Consider the following 20,428-nt stretch of genomic DNA (forward strand, 5'->3'; position numbering starts at 1 on the left):
GTTTTAAAGTAAAAGTGTAGGAAGATGTTGAAGCTTGCACTTTCAGTGCACTGAACTGAACGTTCCCTTAAACAGCAGGTGATGTGTTTGGGGGTTTGTATGATGTGTGGGAAGGGGCGTGGTGATGGGGTTTGTGGGGGGTGGATGCAGGCCAGCAGAGAGCATAGTTCCACTACCTCTTTTCATACACTTCGACCACTGGGCTCAAACAGAAATACTTAGTACAGAGAGTTTAGTTGCAGTTATCAATAAACATTTTCATGACAGGTTACACAGCACAAGGAACAGTGCGCTGTTAGACAAAGAGCCTGGTTTTAATGGCTTTCCTGAAGGTCGCATGGGAATCAATCATCCTAATGGATGGGAGGAGGGAGTTCCATTAGGTGGCCGGATTGTTGTGGAAGCTGGTACGGCCCGCACTCTATGGGTAAGGGGTACAGTGATTCTGTTAGTATAGGCTGCTCTAGAGGGCCTGGATGGGGTGTGGAGGCCAATTCTTTGAGCTAGGTAGGGAGGAGAAAGACTGTGAAGGCATTTGTGCATCAAGGCAAGTGTCTTGAAGGTAGAAGGTAATTCTTTCCTTGACAGGGAGCCAGTGGACCTTCCTCCTGACCTCAGAAATGTGGTCACGTCTTGAGATACCAGTTGCAGCCCTAAGGGCATTGTTCTGTGCTAGTTGAAGTTTGGCCACATGTTTTTGGGAGGGGCCCACTAAAAGGGCATTGCAGTAGTCCAGCCTTGACCGAATTATCGCCCTAGCAATGGTGAGGCAATTGAGTTGGGATAGGAAGGGTCTAGCTGCATTGAGGAGTTTGGAGTGGTACGCTGAAATGGAGGCTATTGCGTTAACCTGTCTATTCATGGATAGGTCAGGTTACATGTAAACGCCCAGCGTCTTAATGACTTTGGAGACAGCGATAGGGATGTTATCAACTGTAAAGGATCGGTATAGTTCATCCAATTTACCCAAGGTGGACGGGGACCCAATTAGCAGGAGTTCGGTCGTCTCACTGTTGAGGCATAACCAGTTTTCTGCCATCCATGATTGGATTGTTGAGTAGATGGAATTGAGGGTGTTGAGGTCAGATAGATAATCACCAGAGAGGGGGTGAGCACCTGGGTATCGTCAGCATAGTTAGTGTATAAAATGCCCAGTGCGTCAAGGATTTTGAACATGGGCCTCGTAAAGAGATTATAGGGGGTGGGAGCTATGCAAGAGCCCTGTGGGACCCCACATTTGATGAGGCTAGGGTTAGCACAAGAAGATTCATAGAAAACCTACATCACTCTTTCTTGTAGGAAGGAAGTTATCCATGCACAGGCTCTCGGGGAGAAGTTAGCTGCGGTGGAGAGGTGATGGCAGAGGGTCTTGTCATCCACCAGATCAAAGGCAGAGGAGAGGTCGAGGAGCAGAAGTGCAAGTTTGCCTGCGTCTCTTAGGTCGTCCATTTGATTTTTTAAGTCAAGCAGAGCTGTTTCCGTGCTGTGCCTGGGCCGGAAACCGGACTGCCGGAGACCTAGAAGGTGGTTGTCCTCAATTAATTTTCGGACTTGCAGGTAAGCTGCTTAGTTCACATTTTTTGCAGGAAAGGCACAGTAGTGATGGGCCTCTAGTTCCCTGGGATTGATGGGTCGAGAGAAGGTTTTTGTAAGAGCAGTCTAACCCACTTTTCCTTGAGTCCAGTTGGAACATGTCCAGACTGGAAGGAACAGTTGATGAAGGCAGTGATAAGAGGGGCAAGGGAGGAGGCACAGTCTTTAATGACCTGAGCTGGGTAAGCGTCCCCTTTACAATTGGATGGTTTAATGGATTTTAGGAGGGCAGTGACTTTGAGTTCACGCATGTCTTAAAATCAAACAAGGGCGAATGGCTAAAGAAGGTTCCCAGCGTGGCAGTTTGGTTGCAATTGTCTAGAAGGTTGGAGAGGACCTTTTGGTGGGCTAGGATTTTGGTGTGTGGGCTTTCCAGTTTATCAAGCATGGCAGATTGAATTTTATTGCACCAAATCTCATCTTTCAGGAAGGTAGGCGGCGGGGGTGCAGGAGACTCCAACTCTCTGAAAATGGCAAATATTTTCTTTGTCCCAGATTTGGCGTTTTCAATCCTGGTGTTAGATGAGGAGGCTTTGGCCTGAACGATGACACTTTTATAGTCTTTGGAGACAACCTTGAAGGCAACTTTGGTGGCGTCATTTGGCAGGTTTTTCCAGGTGGCCAGGGCAGCCCTTTCTTTGGAGCGAAATTCTAGGAGCTCCTGGGTGAACCAGGCACTAGAATGCATAGATTTCTTTGCTTTATTGAGGGTAAGCGGAGCAACTTTGTCGACCGCTTGGGTAATGACCTGATTGAATGTAGAGGCCAGAACCTCCGGGTCATTCGAGAATGGAGGCTTGAGAGCAGGCACTGCAAGGTAGGGGGAAATGTTCTCCTTGGTGAGTTTGTGTGAGCTTCTCGCGAAAGCGGCAGGGAGTGGGATAGTGGATTTAGGAATGCAGTCATAGAGATGTAACGAGGGAGTCGCAAGACTTTGCGCCAAAATAGACTTTCGGGATATGGCCAGATTTTTTGGTCTAGGTTCCACTCCGCTTCGGAACCAAAAGTGATTGATGGAATTACTTTATGACAGTAAAATGTCAAAATCGGACTGAGGGTGAATTTCCCATACTCTCTGTGCATTCTTTTTACCTTGTAGAGCTAATGTGGTCATCCGATGAATTAGATCTTGATGCCAGGGCCATTCTCAGATAGACTTATTAAACAGCACCCCTAGATATCTGATTGATGGACTCATTTCCAGAGTTTCGCCAACAATGGTCCATCTGAGGTTTTTGTTTCTTGGTCCCGACTGAGACCCCATGGCCATAATTTTTGTTTTTGAAACATTTATTTCCAGCTCATTTTGAGCTAAGTACTTTTTTTGTTTCTCGGTCCCGACTGAGACCCCATGGCCATCATTTTTGTTTTTGAAACATTTATTTCCAGCTCGTTTTGAGCTAAGTGCTTTTGCAACGTATTTAAAAGTCTCTGTAGTCCTATCTGGGTGGTGTCTGTCAGGACCAAGTCTTCAGCGTATGTTGCCCAGCTTATCGGTTGACCATTTACTTTTGGAGGGAAACATTTTACACCTTCTAGAACTGTTGGAAGGTCAGCAATGAACAGTTTAAATAGTTGGGCGGCTAGGGGGCAACCTTGCTTAACACCTTTCTGTGTGAGGATTTTGTTCGTCAGATCGCCGTTGCCATTTAGTCGCACTCGGATTGAAGTGTCAACATGCAGTGCCCTCAATGGGTGTAGAAGATCTAGAGGGCACAACCACTTTATGAGTTTTGTCCATAACAACTCACGGTTTATAGAGTCGAAAGCTTGGCGCATGTCGACAAAAGCTATGAAGAGCTTCTTTTTTACTTTTAGAGCTTCTAATTTTAGGAGATTTAATAGCAATAGATCTACCTCCGTTCCTACACCTTTGGGAAAACTGGTTTGACGACAGGCAGTGATCCCGACTCTATTGGCCCAAGCCAACAGCTTTTGTTGTAGAAAGGATGCAAAGATCTTCCCAGTCGTGTCCAGGAGGGCAATTGGGCGGTAGTTGGAAGGATCCGCCCGATTGCCCTTCTTAATGATTGGTACCACCACTGCCTTCGGCCAGGATGGAGGCAGAATCTTTATGATGGACATTTTTTCAAATAACACTTCAATTAGGCTTTCCCAATTTTCGGATTCGCCTTTAACATAATGTTTGTGATGCCATCAGGGCCGGCGGCCCGTGAGTTCTTTATATGTTGTATAGACACCACAATTGCTTCACATACATTCCATGGTCCAATACAGTCAGGCACTTTTATGTCTGCAAGAAGTGAGTTTCTTTTATATACTGATGTGAAGTGTTTCTCCCAGGAAGCCGCAGACACTTTGTTTGACATCATTATGTTAGACTTTCCGAGCCCATTGTTCAAGATTGCCCATATTTCTCTTGACTAATGCTTGGATATGAGGAGGAGAATTAGTTCTGCTCGTTCTTGATCACGGATGACCACAAACGACTTTATCCAGTTTCGATATCTTTGCTGACGATGTTTCATGGCGGTGCCGACGTTTGGACCTGCAATCTTTTTTAGGGGCCTAATATCCCTGTGTAGGTTTTTATTTTCACTATTTACTTTCCGACTGAAGATATATTTATTCATTTTGACTGAAGATAGTTGGCGAGTAGATTGTACCATAAATTGCGTCAACAGAGGGGCATAGTTGACTTGGCTGATCTCGGATGTTAGTTGTGTCTGTAAGCACTTTTTTACGTCAATTATTTGGGTGCAGTTTATCCTTAGCCTATTTCCTCCAGAGTTAACTGCCAGGGGGACCTGATAACTCTGAGAAAAAGGCTCACATTTCATTTCCCAGTCGAGCTTGAGTGCATCGTGGTCGCTTTTTGTAGTATGTAAGACGTTCATCTGTTTAATTTTGAGCAATAAGTTATTTGATGCCCATATGTAATCCAGAGTTTTGTGACTTTGGTCGTGATGCCAGGTGAAATTTTGAGGTATATCACCTTTGACATTTCTGTTTATCATTGCACAATTTCTACTTTCAAGGGCAAGTTTCCACTGCTGGCCTCTGTTAAGTTCGTCAGAAGAAGATGAATTCGTTTTTCTCTGGGCCTTCAGATCTTTCTCGAACCAAGAGAAGTTCATGTCTCCGCAGATGATGATGAATACATTTCTTGCGGTCGTCATACAGTTATCAATCAGCGAAGTCGCTGAGTTTATAAACTTTCTTGCAGAAATCATTGCGGGGTTCCAGTATGTGTTTGTTAGTAGGAGTTGCGTTCGTTGTAGAGGATCGATCTCTCTAGATTTCATAGTTGTGTCTTGAACAAAGATGTTCAGGTTGACAGATTTGATCACTTCCCACCGATTATTTATTTTCACCATCGTTAGGAGGCCGGAGTATGGATGACCCAAATTATTTTTCCCTGCTGGATTAAGCAACATTGTGCATCCATCTTTTGCGGGAACTTCACGAAGCCAGGTTTTCTGCAAACAAATGGCGAAATTGTTTTCCAAGGATAAGGTGAACTTGTTGAATAAATGTCGGAAGCTTCTAGTATTCCAACAAAGGAGTGCGCACTGTACATCCTCCTGCAATCATGATGGCTATTTGTTCTGATACGGAAATCGTGCCTGTTTGTGTTGATTTATTTGAGGCTCCTCTTTACTTGGATTCAACTGTTTTTCGTTTGACATCCTCCTCAAGTTTACTCGTCTCTGTTCATTTTCTGTCAGATTTTGTTTGTCTCCGCAGACGGGTTCGTCAGCACTAATATTACCGTTCACATCTTCAGACAATTCGAACTCAAAAAACAACAGTTCATCTTTTGCATCAAGAAGTGTTTTCTTCACTGCTTTTGATTTTATATGTAACAGGACTTTGTCTGAGGTTCGTTCTGAGACATATTCGACGGCTTTGTTATCATCTGATGTTATTGTTCGCAACATCGGGATACAGTAAAGTAGTTTCATTATGTTTCCACAATTCAGATTTACTTCATTGTCGTCCGACTGTATATTTTCTAGCCTCAGCTTCCACTTGTTAGAATGGGCAGTGGTTTTCGAACTCGCTGTGACGTTTACAGCCGGTTTCTGTTGTTTTTGCAATTGATTTGAAGTTAGTTTTGGATTTAGCTTGGAAGACGAGGTCGAGTTTACAGATTTTTCTCGTATCCCCACTTGCAATGGGAGTTTTGACTCAGGTGCAAAGGTTTTAGACATCCCTAAGTTGTTTTTTGTTGATACTTGCAAGGTTGACTTAGTGGCAGGTGCAAGTGTTTTGAACATCCCTGAGATATTTGTTGTGTTGGCCCTTACAAAAATGGCTTAGTGGTCGGAGATCTGTATGACACAACACTGTTTCTCTCGCCATCTGTGAATTCATCGTCCTCTATAAAATAAGTGGATAAATCACATGGAATTGTACGATTGGACCGAAAAAAAGGTCTGACCGTACACAAAGTCAGGAAAAAATGCTACGACCAAAGGTTCGAACACCAAATGTTTGAACCTTTGTTGGTAGCACTCTAGGTAAGTATTAAAAAAAAAAGACTTCAGGGGTGTTCACACGCAACACCCCGCTCATTATACTGTGTGGTCTAGTGAGTGGGGTGTTGCGGGGGACACCCTCGCAGCACACCCAACAAAAAAACGGGGGCTGCAGGGCTGTTCTCTGCAACACCCCGCTCACTATACTGTGTGGTATAGTGAGCGGGGTGTTGCAGGGGACACCCCCGCAGCACACCCAAAAAAAGAAAATAAATATGTTAACAAAGAAACAGGGGCTGCAGGGGTGTCCCCCCCCAACACGCCGCTCACTATACTGTGTGGTATACTGAGCAGGGCTTCTGGGGGACACCCCTGCAACTCTGGAAAAAAAAAAGAAAGAAAAAAAGAAAAGGACCCTGCTGCGCTGGCTCCCGATCACGGAAGTGAAAGGGAACTGGCGCCGCAGGGACTCAGCATGTAAAAAAGTAAGTAGGGTTTGTTTATGTTGGGGGTGTGGGTGGGGGTGTGTTGAGGGTGTGGGTGGGGGACTGTTGTGGGTATGTTGTGGGTGTGGGTGGGGGTGTGGGTATGTAGGGGTTTTGAATGCGAGTTTGCATGGGAAATGTGCAAACCTTTTGTGGTTCGCACATTTCTCATGCAAACCTTTCCATCGCTGACTTTTCTGTAACTCTGCTCGTAACTCCGCGCAGGAAACAATGTTATGAGAGGAGTACCCTTGGTGGGCCATTTTATACGATGGTGGGATGTAAACTTAGTTCTCTAAAATCCTTTAAAATCCCTGATAAAATTCAGAAGGGACACTGCACGAAACAAAGATATGCACTTGAGCAATTCAGAAGATACCCATCATAAACATCTCCTATCTAATTCTACCTGTGGGGGCACATACGCACCTGAAACAATACTCAGAGGGAACTGATCCTCCCTATCTCCCTAAGCTAGCTTCCATAAACAGAGCGTGGGGGAAGAACAATTTACGGCATTTCCCAATACCAAAATGAAAGAGAGATAAGTTAGGATCACACTAAGGAGCGAATATGAAGCGATCAGGAGAGAAGGGTAAGGATGACATGTCAACACACCTTTAGCTGACAAAGTAAACATAGGCAGCTATGGATCACCGACACGGAAATGGATAGGAAGGGAGCTGATGAATGTACAATTATACAGCACCAGTACCACAGCGAGGGACAATGCGTGCCTCAACCTAGTACACAAAGCTCCGAAATAGCTTGGAAGGAAACTTGTCATCCCATCACACCTAACAATTAGACAGACAAACTAAAATGAGCAACTCCATAGGACAATCAGAGACGTGAAACAAGAAATGCAAAGTCTAAGAGACAAAAAAACCCTAACCCAAAAGCTCTACTTTCTGCATACATCTCGCACACAAAAACCCACACAACCACTTCTCCGCACAGCAAACCACACATACTTCATCACACAACAAACAAACAACACATAACTCGCACCAACAGCACTTGAGGAGCCACATCGATCCGATAATCACACCCAAGCTCAGCACACAGTGAAAACCGAACTGAAGCTGCCAACAGGACACCACCTTTCTCTCTTTTCTACTCCCACTTCTCCCTAGCAACCACCCACCCCTCCCTTTTTGTTTGCAGATCTGCCAGAGCGCCTGGGGACCAGTTCCGTTGGTGACGGTGCACGGTACAAATACCTTTAACATTAACATTAATGCGGCTTTCAATTGGAGCAGATCGGGAGATGCGTGGAGCATCACTGAGATGCACTGGTGTAAATCTTTGTGGATCACATTTGCATGTAAACATCTCAAAGATGTTCTTGGAATCTCCAGATTTGTTACAGTTTTTGGTTTTGTGAATGTGGTACAAGTTAGTAGGTGAACGTCTGAGGTGCTCACCGGCATCTAACTCCTGGTTTACTCCAGCTCGAATCACACACGCATATGATATGATATGATATGGCATTTATAACGCGCCTATACACAAGTGTTTCAAGTCGCGACGCGGCAAGGGATGGAGAACAGAGGAAGGGCGGACAACGATCCTACTAGGCCAGGTGTCATTCATATCGCGCAAGTGCACGAAAGGAGGGAACAGGTGTGCTGATGAGGAGAATCTCAGTCTTACTGGCATTAAGGCAGAGATCATTGGCGGCACACCACTCCTGGATTGCAGACAGACAGTCAGAGATGAGAGAAGGAGAAGAGGTAGCTGAAGGTAGCCTGAAAATGAGTTGAGTATCGTCCGCATAGCACTGAAAGATGGGGCAGAGAGCGGTAATGCGGTGGGCCAGAAGTGCCAGGTATTGGTTGAACAGCCAGGGAGAGAGGTTAGACCCCTGGGGGACACCACAGGTAGCGATAGAGATAGAGGTGAGGAAGGACCCAAGTTGGACCTGGGAGGGTCAGTCAGAGTGGAAAGAAGTCAGCCACGTCAAAGCCTGACCGGTGATACCCAGGTTATCACAGAGATGATTGAGCAGGATGGCATGGTTGACCGTGTCAAAGGCAGAAAAGAGATCTAGTAAGATGAGGAAACAGGGGGTGTTGGAGTCAAGGTTGGAGAGCAGGTCTTCATGGATGTTCAGGAGAGCAGTTTCCGTGCTTCTGGCAGCTCTGAAGCCAGACTGATGGTCATGAAGACAACCAGCAGATTCAGTGTGAAGATTAGGTTGGGAGATGGCCAGCATTTCCAGGAGTTTTCCCAGGAAAGGAGTGATGGAGATTGGGCAATAGTTAGCTGGGCAGGACGGGTCGGCAGAGGGTTTCTTAAGAAGAGGGTGCACAAGGGAGTGCGTCAGTGGGGATGGGAAGACTCCAGTGGCGAAGGAGTGCTTGCAGAAGTTGGCCAGAGCAGAAGCCAGGGAGTCAATGTGGTCATTGATGGTTTTGGATGAACAGGGATGAACCTGTTTTGATGATAGTTTCATAGATCTAACTTGTCTAGAAACCTCGTCTGGGGAGAACAGGGGAAAGGCAGAGAAGGAGAGAGGAGAGGTGGCCGAAGAAGGGCCAGAGGAAGAGCAGGGAGTAGAGGGGGGAAGGGAAGAGGAAGAGAGAGAGGACAGGATGTCCTGAGTTTTAGAGATGAAATGAGAAGCCAGAGCCGTGCAGAGGGCCTGGGAAGGGACAGGAGAGGTGGACACTGCAGCAGGATTGGCCAGTTCCTTGCAGATTTAAAAGAGTTTGGCCGAGTAGTTAGATGCCGCAGAGACGCGGGCTTGGATGTGAGCTCTCTTCTTGGTGCAGACAGAGAGTCGGTATTGCCTTTGGAACAGGAGGTGTAGTCTTTAAAACAGTAGAAACTGATTGATCACTCCATATACAATGACAGTATTTCTTGCTGAGTGGAATACATTCTTTTACGTTATATGATTTTGGTTCTCCGACTAGCTGACGTCTTTTTCTGGACTTCCCCCGCTTTTTCTGGTAACATTCCAATTTCCACCCAGAATTGGGAATCAACATTGCATGCAAGCTCCTATTAAATGAGTGACCTCTTTCCTACACGCTATTCTATCGCAATGAAATGCTCAACAGAATTCAACAGATAACATTCTAAATTAGTCTTTGGGAATGTCTGTATAGTTGTCAGGTTGAAAGGAGTGGCAGACCTGGAAAACATTGCTTTCTTGGCAAAATCCATTTCTTCTGGCGGCACCATTACCATCTGACCTGTGAGAGATAACCTGGCGCATCGGGGGTCATCAGGATCAATTGTATTTTTCCTGTGGGAAATGTGCAATATAAAAGCATGTTAATCACCATCATTTTGTAATTTAGATTTTCTTTGATTGCATAGATGGAATTAAACAACTTCAAATTGTGTCAAAGATATGTCTACATGAAGTTATCTGTCATTATATGTAATCTAGTAGTCAAGCACTTGCCCTGCACAGAGCCTAGATGTAAACAAGGATGGTAAGAAAAGCATGAAAAGTTCCAGTCCTTGGAAAAACTAAAAAATGCAACCATATAGTTCTATAAAATGTAAAACATAATGCGTTCTTTGAAATATAGTCAGTATTTTCTATGGTACACATTCCTGGGTTGTTTAAGGTGTATCACTGTGGAACATTTGTGGGTAGCCATTGATACCTCTTGGTTGCTGCTCACCGCCCCTGTGCAATACTTGCAATCCCTGTGAATTAAACAATGACTACTGGTCATAGACATTACAAACACGCCTGTACCTTGTGTTCGTTTTCGTAGAAGGTTTTTTTGCCCCTGTGTCAATAAATGTTAGAGCACATGCTTCAGCCTCGATTTTTTTTAAAAAAAAGAATATGTTTATTTAAACAAAAGATGAATGTACAGTCATTAAGGTTAGAAGTTGTGTGAATTCACTTCTTGTGATATTATTGGAAGAACTAAGGTATGAGGTGTCCACTCTTTTGCTCCCTTCGGTGGACTGGCACCAGGAGTTTACAGGCGTTCTCTTCCTCTGTCATGCAGGGGGGTGCTCAAAGGCATGACCATGCTGACTACAGACAACAATAAGCAATTGTGCTTCGGCGACCTAATTACAAGTCGCGCATTCTGATATGAGTGTCCCTCATGGATGTATGAGTGTTATTGTTGGTGCTATTCCAATATCCCTTTCATCAGTGAAATTCCCCTTCACAACAAATAGCATTGAGTGATTTGAGCACTGCATACCGCTGGCAGAGAAACACCACAACTCCAGTTTGGCGTCTTTCTTTTCATGAGAGCCAACAGCCATGCGGTGTAGTGGCAGTGTGTTTGATCAGTGCGGCGGGCATACCTGCTGTTACATCCTTCACTGAAGCACTCTTCTTGAGGAGTTCTTGAGCAGGCACTTTCACTTCAAAGGCCTGTGACCCAGGGAAGGTGTACTGGTGCGACCTCTCCTTAGATCAGGGTGCCAAATTCTTTGTTCTGCGTGTGCGTCATAATGGAAATGGGAGTCTGATTGAGGCCACGCATTCTTATCCTCGCACCTTTGGGTGCATGTTCAAGCAGCAGGGCATGCCGCATGTGAACTGCTATTCTCCGCCCTGTCTTTAGTGTGTCAGTATGCAGGACAGTAGTATGTAATTGGCTCAGGCCATTTTCTACTCCATCAAGCCAGCAACTCCAAGCTACGAGACCCTACTCCAACCTTCACATCGGTCCTCTGGAGGAATTCAACGTCATGGGATCTCCATCAACTCAAGACCCAAATGTGAGCGCAGGCTGGAAAGGTTAAAAATACATGCCATGGCCATGAGCAGGACCGGCAGCGTAGAGAAGAAATTGTTGCTGCTCTATTCAGCAGGCAAGAGGATCCACAAAATGTCTGAGACACTTTGCCCCACCAGTGACTTTCGCTGCTGTTACTACAGCCCTCCTAGCATATTTTTGACAGCGGATGAATGTGGACTATGTATGCATTCAACTGTAGCAAGCATGCCAGGTTCCAAACTCTTCTCTAGAAGGGTAGATTGCCTCATCATCTGACTCTCGTGTGCACTGATTGATGAAGAGGATATGGTGTAGGCTGCACTTATCCAGGGATGCTTCTCGACACGCTTGCAGGCATAGATCACAATGGAGTCAGGAGTTACCTTACAGCTAGTTTGCTCCCATGAACTGGAGGTGTTACGAGCCACCCATATGGGGGCGGCACTACATGGCCTCAAAAGGGAGGATGTTGAGGTGCTTAAGAGGACTCATAAACTGCAGGTGAAGAATATCGCCTATACTTAATGGCCTGGCAGTCAAAGACCTTCATCTCCGGTTATAGGCAGCTTCAACTACTCCTGTGGGCCTCTCCAACACCAAACAAGATGCCCAGCAAGGGGTCATAGGTACCACTGATGTGAGAAACGAATCCACTAGACCCAAGTGTGCAGATCTCAGAGTAAAAACCTACAAAGCAGTGCGCCTTCTGGCTTAGGTCGGCTAAACACAATGACTGCAGAGACAAGGTTTTAGGGTGTGTTGAAGAGGAGGAAGTCAAACTTGTACATTTGCCGTACACTGTCTACTAAGAAGGCATGGTCGCGGTGTAACAAAAGTACAAAAAGCCATTAAAGGGAGTGAAAGGCCTGGAGACAATGGCAACGTGCAGCCCGTGGCCCTAAGGCAGTGAAGGCTGGCGTTCCATCTGCGCTAAAAGGTGACAAATTGGAGCATGTTGGCAAAATCAAGATAGTGATGGGCCTTACATGGCGGCACATTGCATACTGAATGGAGAGCAGATGTCTCTGCCCCCACCCATTGTGCAAGCCTCTCAGCTTTTAGCCCGCCCCTAGGCAATATCTCCCTGAGATCCAGCGAATGGGAGAAGAAGCTGGACCACATTTGCAGGATGGATAGTACAGATTGGAGGAATCACCACTCACGAAGAAAGGCTCCTACACAGATTTGTGTGGCAACGTTCCTCGTGGAGCATAGGAGGTCAGAATATACTGTTTACCCAAGGTGACAAGGCTGCTCCTCAATAATACATTCCATTTCCAATGCTGCTTGATTCCAATACTCCCCTGGGTTACAAAACAAGATATGTGGCTGTAGTGTTTGACAAGATCAAAAGGCTGAACTGTACTGAATCCCACCAACCCCAGTACTGACTGCTGTGCTGACAGCCTACTTCTCCATAGCTGGAATGCAACAGCTCACTATATACTGTTTGGTTTGCTAAAGATCACAAAGTTGCACTGTATTGAATCCCTTCAGCTCCATGCGTTAAAACAGTTAACTGCTGTCTTGCTTTGTTTGCACTCTACAGTTTTGAGGTAGAAAAACAGCAGTGATTGGCACTTCACTGTAAAACACGCATAGGGATAGATGTGCGCCTACAGCGCAGCCTTCTGCACTCATTCATTTACTGTAATGTACTAGTGCTGCAGCTCAAGGTTGTCACACACACTCAAGTAAAACACATATGGACTACAAAGATCTCCACTAGGCTGAAAAGCACAACTTACAGTAACATTGTGAGGCGTGACCTACCCTTCCAAGATGGCGCGCATACTAATACTGCTTTAGTTCAATTGCAATGGTCCAATGAACTGTACAGCATCACGAAGCAGCAGATTATTATAGTTAGGAAACTTTGTAGTAATAGCATTTGCCACAATTCAATGCAGCGCAAAAGTGGACCAAACATCAACGTATCAGACAGCATGAAAATAAAATAAAGATCTCCAAAGCAACATTTATTTACTCTCTATACACCTTACACAGTAGCACTAGCTTCTACAAAATGGCTAAGAGTCTAACATAGTTTTCACGGTGATGTGCTCTTTTTTGGCTTACTGCACAAAACCCAGACTCATTTAAAAGTGGAAAAGGTTGCTTTAATGTGACAGGCCAAAGCTTACAATTAAACGCTTAGCTGGCTCCATGGCCTTACAGCCTAACGAAATATTTAAACAACCAATTAACTAATTACACATTTTTCATTTTCCCCCAACAATTAAATAATTAAATAAAGACATTTCCTCCCTAACTGTCCCTTGGACCCTACCGTCTCCTTACCCCTTTTCCAGGTGTCCCACTTTCTCCCTGGGGCCATGCCCCTCCAGGCTCAATACCTGTTCCCCCGGGGTGGCCCGCTTGTGCAAACAGCACCACCCCATCCTTTCCTGTGTCATTCCCCCATTGTGCTTCCCTCCCCCCACATCAAAAGGGGCCATGCCCCCGGCACCAGAAAAAACCCTCCCCCGAGGTGTTCTTTCTGTCCCCCCCCCACCACTTTACTTCCAACTCTTTAACCAATCTCCCAGCCAAGAGCCCAGGTCCGCCAGATAATGATTGTTCCCATAAATCGACAAGTGTACACCATCCTCCCTAAAGATCATGAAACCTTCATACACTATTTCCTTATGTTCCATCACCTGCACCGCCACAGAGGCACAAAACTTAACCATCTCTCTGTTGATCCCTTTTCTAGCCAGCTCTATCGCTCCCTCGCCTCTCGCTCCCCTCCACACTCTCCGCAGCAACAACTTAGTCCTCAACACCTCTGCTTGAGGCCACATTTCCCGCACCCAGACTAAATCCCTTTTCATTTTCCTTAGCAGAGCCACCCCCATATCCCTTACCAGGTCATTTTCTCCAGCATGAATAATCAACAGCTCTTGAGCCCCGTAGCGTTCCTGCAACCCTGCCAACATAGGAAGCAACTGGTCCCAGCGCAGACCCCCTAACCCGTGCCATCTTACCACCACATCCTTATAGCTACACCCCAGTTGCCTGCCCATAACCCTTTTCTCTGCTTCTTTCCCAGCCCATTTAACAATTGAATGGCCGACAATCCACACTTGCGCCAACTCCCCCTCCTTTCGCACAGCATCTGAAAAAGAAATTACAAAATTACTACCATAATACATTCTCCCAACACGCTGTTGTCAACCAAAACTTCTGCCACCTTCCTTCAAAATTCCCCTTTATGAAACTCCCTGACATACCCTTGTATCTCCCAGACCTCCAACGCCCCAAACATTTCACCTTATCCTCCGGAAAACCCAACCTATTACCCTCCGATGCTGCACCCATCCTGAATGAATGTGTACGAAAATCCCCTGCCTTTTCTCCTACCACTACCAGAGCCTTCCGCAATACCCCCAAGACTTGTGCCGCTGAAACAGGCGTCCCATCCTCATGCTTAAACACCAAGCCTGTCCTACCCCCACACCGCTCCTTCCACAACCTTCCTGTCTGCACTGGGCATAAGTCCTTGCTCCCCTGACCCAACAAAACCCAAGAACCCTTTCCCTTTTGGTCCGTTTTAGACTTATTAATCTTGATGTCCAAACCCAATTCTGTAATTTGCACATCCTCCCACTGCAATCCCCCAGACCTTTTTTCCCCCCACCAACTCCGAAACCCGAAAAGCCCCGAAGAATAACCAAGTAAAATAGGTCGCAAACAACTCCCCCTCCCATACCGACCAGCAAACTCCCTCCACTGCCTTAACCAACCTCTGCAACAATTCCACCGATATCGGCCTCCTCTTGTCCTTGTCCCTCTTACTCTCCTTTGCCCATCCTTCCAACATCCTACTCGCCATTTCCCCCCCGCTCGGCTGAAAACCCCAGAACCATTTCCCATAGAAAGCAATCCCTGCTAACTTCCCTGCTGTAGTTGCTCTTGACCAGCCCCTGTCCATGCACCTCAGGAGGAAGTTCATGACATCATCCCTCCTCCGCTCTTCCGCATCCCATCTACCCTTCCAACTACACGCTCCCCCTTCAATAAAATCCTCCCAGGCCCTCCTGTATGACTCCTTAGACGCCCCGGCCAATGGACCCTCCACCAAAGCCAGCACTTTCATCTTCCTATCTTCCACAGCTCCTCCGGAATCTACTGCCCCTCCTGATCCGCATCTGGAGCCAATCCACGGAATCTCTGCAACTGAAAACGAGATAATGCATCAGCGATGCCATTATCCTTCCCTGGCACATGTGTTGCCTTAAACACCACATTCCATTCCATGCAGCGCAGCACAAACTCTCTCGTGAGTCTTGCCACCCTCTGATCCCTTGCTGACTGCCTGTTTACCACATGGACCACGCATTCATTGTCAACATTGAAATTCACTTTCCTATCCTGCAAATCCTTCCCCCACAACTCCAATGCCACCAGCAATGGGAAAAATTCAAGGAATGCTATACTCCTTGCCTCTTTCAACCACAGATCTGGCCATTTCTCCGCACACCATTTCCCCCCCCAAAATACTCCGAAACCTCCTGCTCCTGCTGCGTCAGAAAATATCTGTACTTCCCATGTCACCGGGTCTCCCTGCAACCACATTGACACCACGTTAAAATTCTCCAAAAACGCAGCCAAATTCTGCAGTCCTCCCTCACTGCCCCCGATACTTTTATCCGATGATGTGGGCACTTTGCTCCCGCCATAGCCCTCGCCATGTTCCTACAAAACGTCCGTCCTGGGGCCACCACCTTGCATGCAAAATTCAAATGCCCTACCAATCTCTGCATGTCAACCAGTGTCATTTTCTTGGCCCCTACCGCTCTCTCCAGCAGCACCACCAGTTTGCTCACCTTGTCGTGCGGCAAGCGTGAGGTCATGGCCACTGAATCCAGTTCAATTCCCAGAAATATCAACACCACTACAGGCCCTTCTGTTTTGTCTTCCGCTAACGGCACACCCAACTCCTCCATTAGCTCCTGAAACAACTTTAGCATTCCCTTGCACTCCCCCTCTCTTTCTGCCCCGCTAATGAACAGAAAATCATCCAGATAGTGCAGCACACTCTCGCAACCCAAGTTAAATGAAAAAACCCACTGTAAGAAGGAGCTGAATCGTTCAAACAAAGCGCAGGAAATTGCGCACCCCATTGGCAAGGCTTTGTCTATGTATATGTGGTCCTCAAACTGCAAACCTAACAACCAAAAATCCTCCGGGTGCACCGGCAATAACCTGAAAGCCGCCTTGATGTCACACTTGGCCATGAAGGCCCCTCGCCCTTCTTTCCTTACCATCTCCACTGCCTGGTCAACACTTGCATATACAACCCCACATTCTTCCGGGGCAATGAAATCATTGACTGACATGCCCTCTGGCCATGACAAATGGTGTATCAATCTGAACTCCACCTGAGCTTTCTTGGGCACCACCCCCAGTGGGGATATAACTAAGTCACCCGGCAGGTCATCAAATGGCACTACAATCCTTCCCGCCGCTATTTCTTTGCTCAATTTTTGTCTTACCACTTTCACATTTTCTTTGGCTGACTTCAGATTTTCAGGCCACCGTGCACCCTTGGGCCCTGGTACCCCAATCTGAAACCTTGACTAAACCCCTCACTCAAAATCTTCGCCCCTTCCCTGTCTGGATAAAATTGCAACCATTTCTGCAGCACCCCCACTTTAATTGGCGTAGAAGATTTTCCCCACAACCCCTCTACCTGAACCTCTCCCCCTCCCCCTGTCTCCCTGTTGGAAACACTGAGTAAGAGGGTGCTTTCCTCCACACTTGCTACACTCATGCCTGAACCTAAACAGGGTCCTTGTCCAGCCGTCCTTTTTAAACGCCCAACATGCTGCTGAGGACTGCCCTCTGCCTCCTCCCCCCACCCCCTCATGGGCGGGGCGGCCAAGAAAGGGCCGGAAAGGCACCGGCAGCCCACTTGCTGTGTGCAATGTCAGGGCAGGCCTCGTTGGGGCCATCCATTGCAGCCAAAGGTCCATGTCTATCTCCCCCCAGACCGCCTGACTGTCCTCCGCCATTCTCGCTCTGAATTCCTCATCATACCTTACCCACGCAAAGCCCCCAAAATTTGTGAAAGCCTTCCTAATTACATCCATATATTTAAGCAGGGCCACACAACGCTCCGGGAATTTTTCACAATAAACACTGGCATAAATGATAAATGCCGACGTCCAATTCTCAATAGTCACCGGGACCCTTGGGCGCGAAGCCAGTTCCCTCTCTTCTTCTTTAGACCCCTCCTTAGCTCTCACTTCCCTATGGAGCAATTTAAAAACATCTACAAATTCCCCCGCCTGAATCTTCTCCCTGGTTGCTGCCATCAAGTGAGCCCCCAACGGTTTTGTTATCCCCATGTATGGCAGTTTTTTCTCTTTTCCTTTCACCTCCAGCTCCTTTTCTTTCCCAGCTTGTCCCTCGAGCACCAATGGCTCCACCACCTTGTCCGTTTGGACCTCCACTAAGCAAATGCCCTTCTCAACCCCCAAGGCTCCAATGGCCTGTACCCCAACGTCTTTCCTTATCCCTTGCAATCCAGCCCCTTCATTTCCTGTCCCCCCTCTTGTGACCCCTCTCTGCCATGCAGATGACCATTCCCTTTCCCGCTCACCCCTTTCCACGCCTGCCGTCTGCGGTCTGGCGTCCACACCGATGCTCCTCATCTCTTTTCTTAGAGGGCTCCTACTATGGGGACAAGACATGTCAGCAGACTCACCCAGCCAACAGTTCCCCCGCCCTCTTGCCCCTCGACCACCCTGCACCTGCCTTTCCAGATCCCCCCACCAACTTCTTCTCTCCTCCCCCCTTTCCCCTACCGCCCTATAACCTTCCACCTCCCATTGCCCCACATAATCCTCCAAACCAAGTTCATCACCCTCAAATACCATTGAGGATGCGAGCTCGTGCCCGAGTCGAGTTGATCTTCCTCTTGCGAGCCCGGGGCGTCCGCCCCGCCACACCTTTGACGTCTTCTCGGCAGGGCCGCGGAAACCCCTGCCTGGTCCTCTTCTCTCGGGCGAGGCGTTCCGACCTCCACCCTGGAGTCCTCATTGCTAGGGGCCGTGCTGCACCCTCTAGGCTCTCCATGCGCTGACCGAGGAGGGGCCGTTCAAAAACCCTCTACCTCCACCTGACCAGCGGGGGCTGCGCAGCGCCCTCTGCCCTCAGTCCTCCTACCCGGGGGGGGCGTTCCGTGCCCCACCCTAACCTCCTCCATTGATGGGGACCTCTCCCTCCTTCTCCCACCTGCACTCTTCTGCAGGTATTTACCCCTCTTCCCCTCTGCCCTGCCACCCCCTTCTACGCCCCATCACTGGCCCCGCTGTGGTCCCTTGAGCCACCTCCTTTTGAGCACTCCCAGCTTCCCTAGGGCTATCATTCACTCCCTCCCTCGATGGTTGCCCACCTGAAATCATTTCTCCCCCGGACGCCCTCCTGTCTATCTCCCTCCTCATCTTCCTGCCCCTGGATTCCCACACCTCCCCTCTCCCCGCCACGGGGGTGCAAGCCACCACTGCCGCGAGAGCCCCATCAGCTGCAGCTCTACGCTGCGGCCTACCCCCACTTATCTCCCCCTCACCCATGACCTCCCCCACCGCCCCCTCCAGCTGGGCCTTAGATGCCCTGCTGATGATTTCCAGGGCCTCCCTCAGAGCCCTAGCATCAACCAGCCCCTTCTTGCTTGCTCCTTGGCCCACCATCGTGCACTACTAATCTGATAGCGCACTAAAATATGCCCTTTGCCGCTCACTAGCTAACTACGCCCCTGAGCCGGTACCTATCCGTGGAACAAATACCCCTAGCAGAGGGAGAAACAAAGAAAATTGTGCTATAACAACTAATAACCTAGGAGAGTTAATTAACTCAAAATTACCGACTATCCTTTATACTTTTATTTTTTTTAATTTTTTTTATTTTATTTACCCCCCCACCTCGAAATACCCCTCTCCTAAAGAAAATCCCGTCTCCTAGCTCCACTTCTGCCCAAGAGAATAGCACACAACCCAGGAGCCCCCACTACTGATGCTGAGAACCCCGTATATATCCCTTTTTGAAAAACCCTGGAAACCCAGATGAACAAAATTAATTTAGCACACCGACCCGCCCCCTGGTGGCTCACGAGCCGAACCGCACTACCAGCAGTCACCAGAAAATTAGAGCGGCACCTTTAAGGTGACTGCTCTGCCCCCTCTGACAGAAGGCTGCTACCGCGCACAAGGACACTTCTCTATCCTTCTACTCTATCCTAAGCGGGCCCTTTAGGAACCCCGCACTGCCCCCTCTGTCAGGAGACAGCTACCGTGCTCCCGTAAAACTAAGGAAGGAGCAGGCACTCGCGGCGGGATAAAATCCACAATTCCTTCCCCACCAGTGCCAACCCAATGCCTGTGGCGGTCACTTCAATAATTGGCCCTGCCCCCTCTCCCTTAATAATGTACGCGCGTTGGCAGCGAGCAGCCCCCCTACTATGAGACGGGCTCGTACAGCGGAATCAACTCCCTCCCCCAAAGCACACAGAGGACCCGCGACTGTGAGGGGCGGGCGCAGACCGGCCTAACGCGCTCCGCTCCTATAAACAAAACCCACTTCCCGAACCTCTGGAGACAGGGCAGAGAAAAACTCCCGCACCCACTGGTACGGGCAGCACCACAAGGAAAGAGAAACACCGGTAAGAGGGGGTACCTTATGTACGGTACCCCCGACTATGATACCACTTTATAAATGTAAAGTACAATTATACGAAAAATCACAGAAATGCTCCTGCTAACTATGCCTAACCTCCCCCACTACCACAACTCTAATCCCCTCACCTATGCTACCTCACCGCACCGAAACCGAAAGCACAGCTAACAGGGAAGGCTCGGGAGCAGGTGACCAGGACTGCTGAACAATCGCCAAGTCCAACCGTCACCTGCCTCCCGAACCTTCCCTGGCCCCTTAAATACCCCGGGGAGGCGCTCTGCCCCCCACGGCCACTCGCTGGCCGTGTGCAGCGCCAAAAACCTCCCCGGGGGGAAACGCTTTGCGTTCCCCCCAGGGCCTCCCTTCTGCATCACAGAACGCGCGACTGACACCAGGCCGCTCTACATTCTGTTGCAAGAACTCGGCCAGAGAGTAAAAAGCACTCTCCCTTCAGATCCAAACCGGCCCATGTCCGTGCATACAAAATTCTCAGAGAATCACACACTAAAGAGTTATT

At 48.0% G+C, this 20,428-nt stretch overlaps 1 protein-coding gene across 1 annotated transcript in view; it reads right to left on the reverse strand.

Moving 5' to 3' along the window:
• CREG2 (cellular repressor of E1A stimulated genes 2) overlaps window positions 1–20,428 on the reverse strand; it is a 117,899-nt gene that overhangs the window by 27,451 nt on the left and 70,020 nt on the right. Inside the window, exon 3 of the mRNA XM_069636720.1 lies at window positions 9,663–9,776. Coding sequence (XP_069492821.1) covers window positions 9,663–9,776 — 114 coding nt within the window. The remainder of the gene's footprint in view (window positions 1–9,662; window positions 9,777–20,428) is intronic.

Source organism: Ambystoma mexicanum, chromosome 7p (assembly GCF_040938575.1).
Source record: "Ambystoma mexicanum isolate Mex_15411 chromosome 7p, UKY_AmexF1_1, whole genome shotgun sequence".
NCBI classification, from domain to species: Eukaryota; Metazoa; Chordata; class Amphibia; order Caudata; family Ambystomatidae; genus Ambystoma; species Ambystoma mexicanum.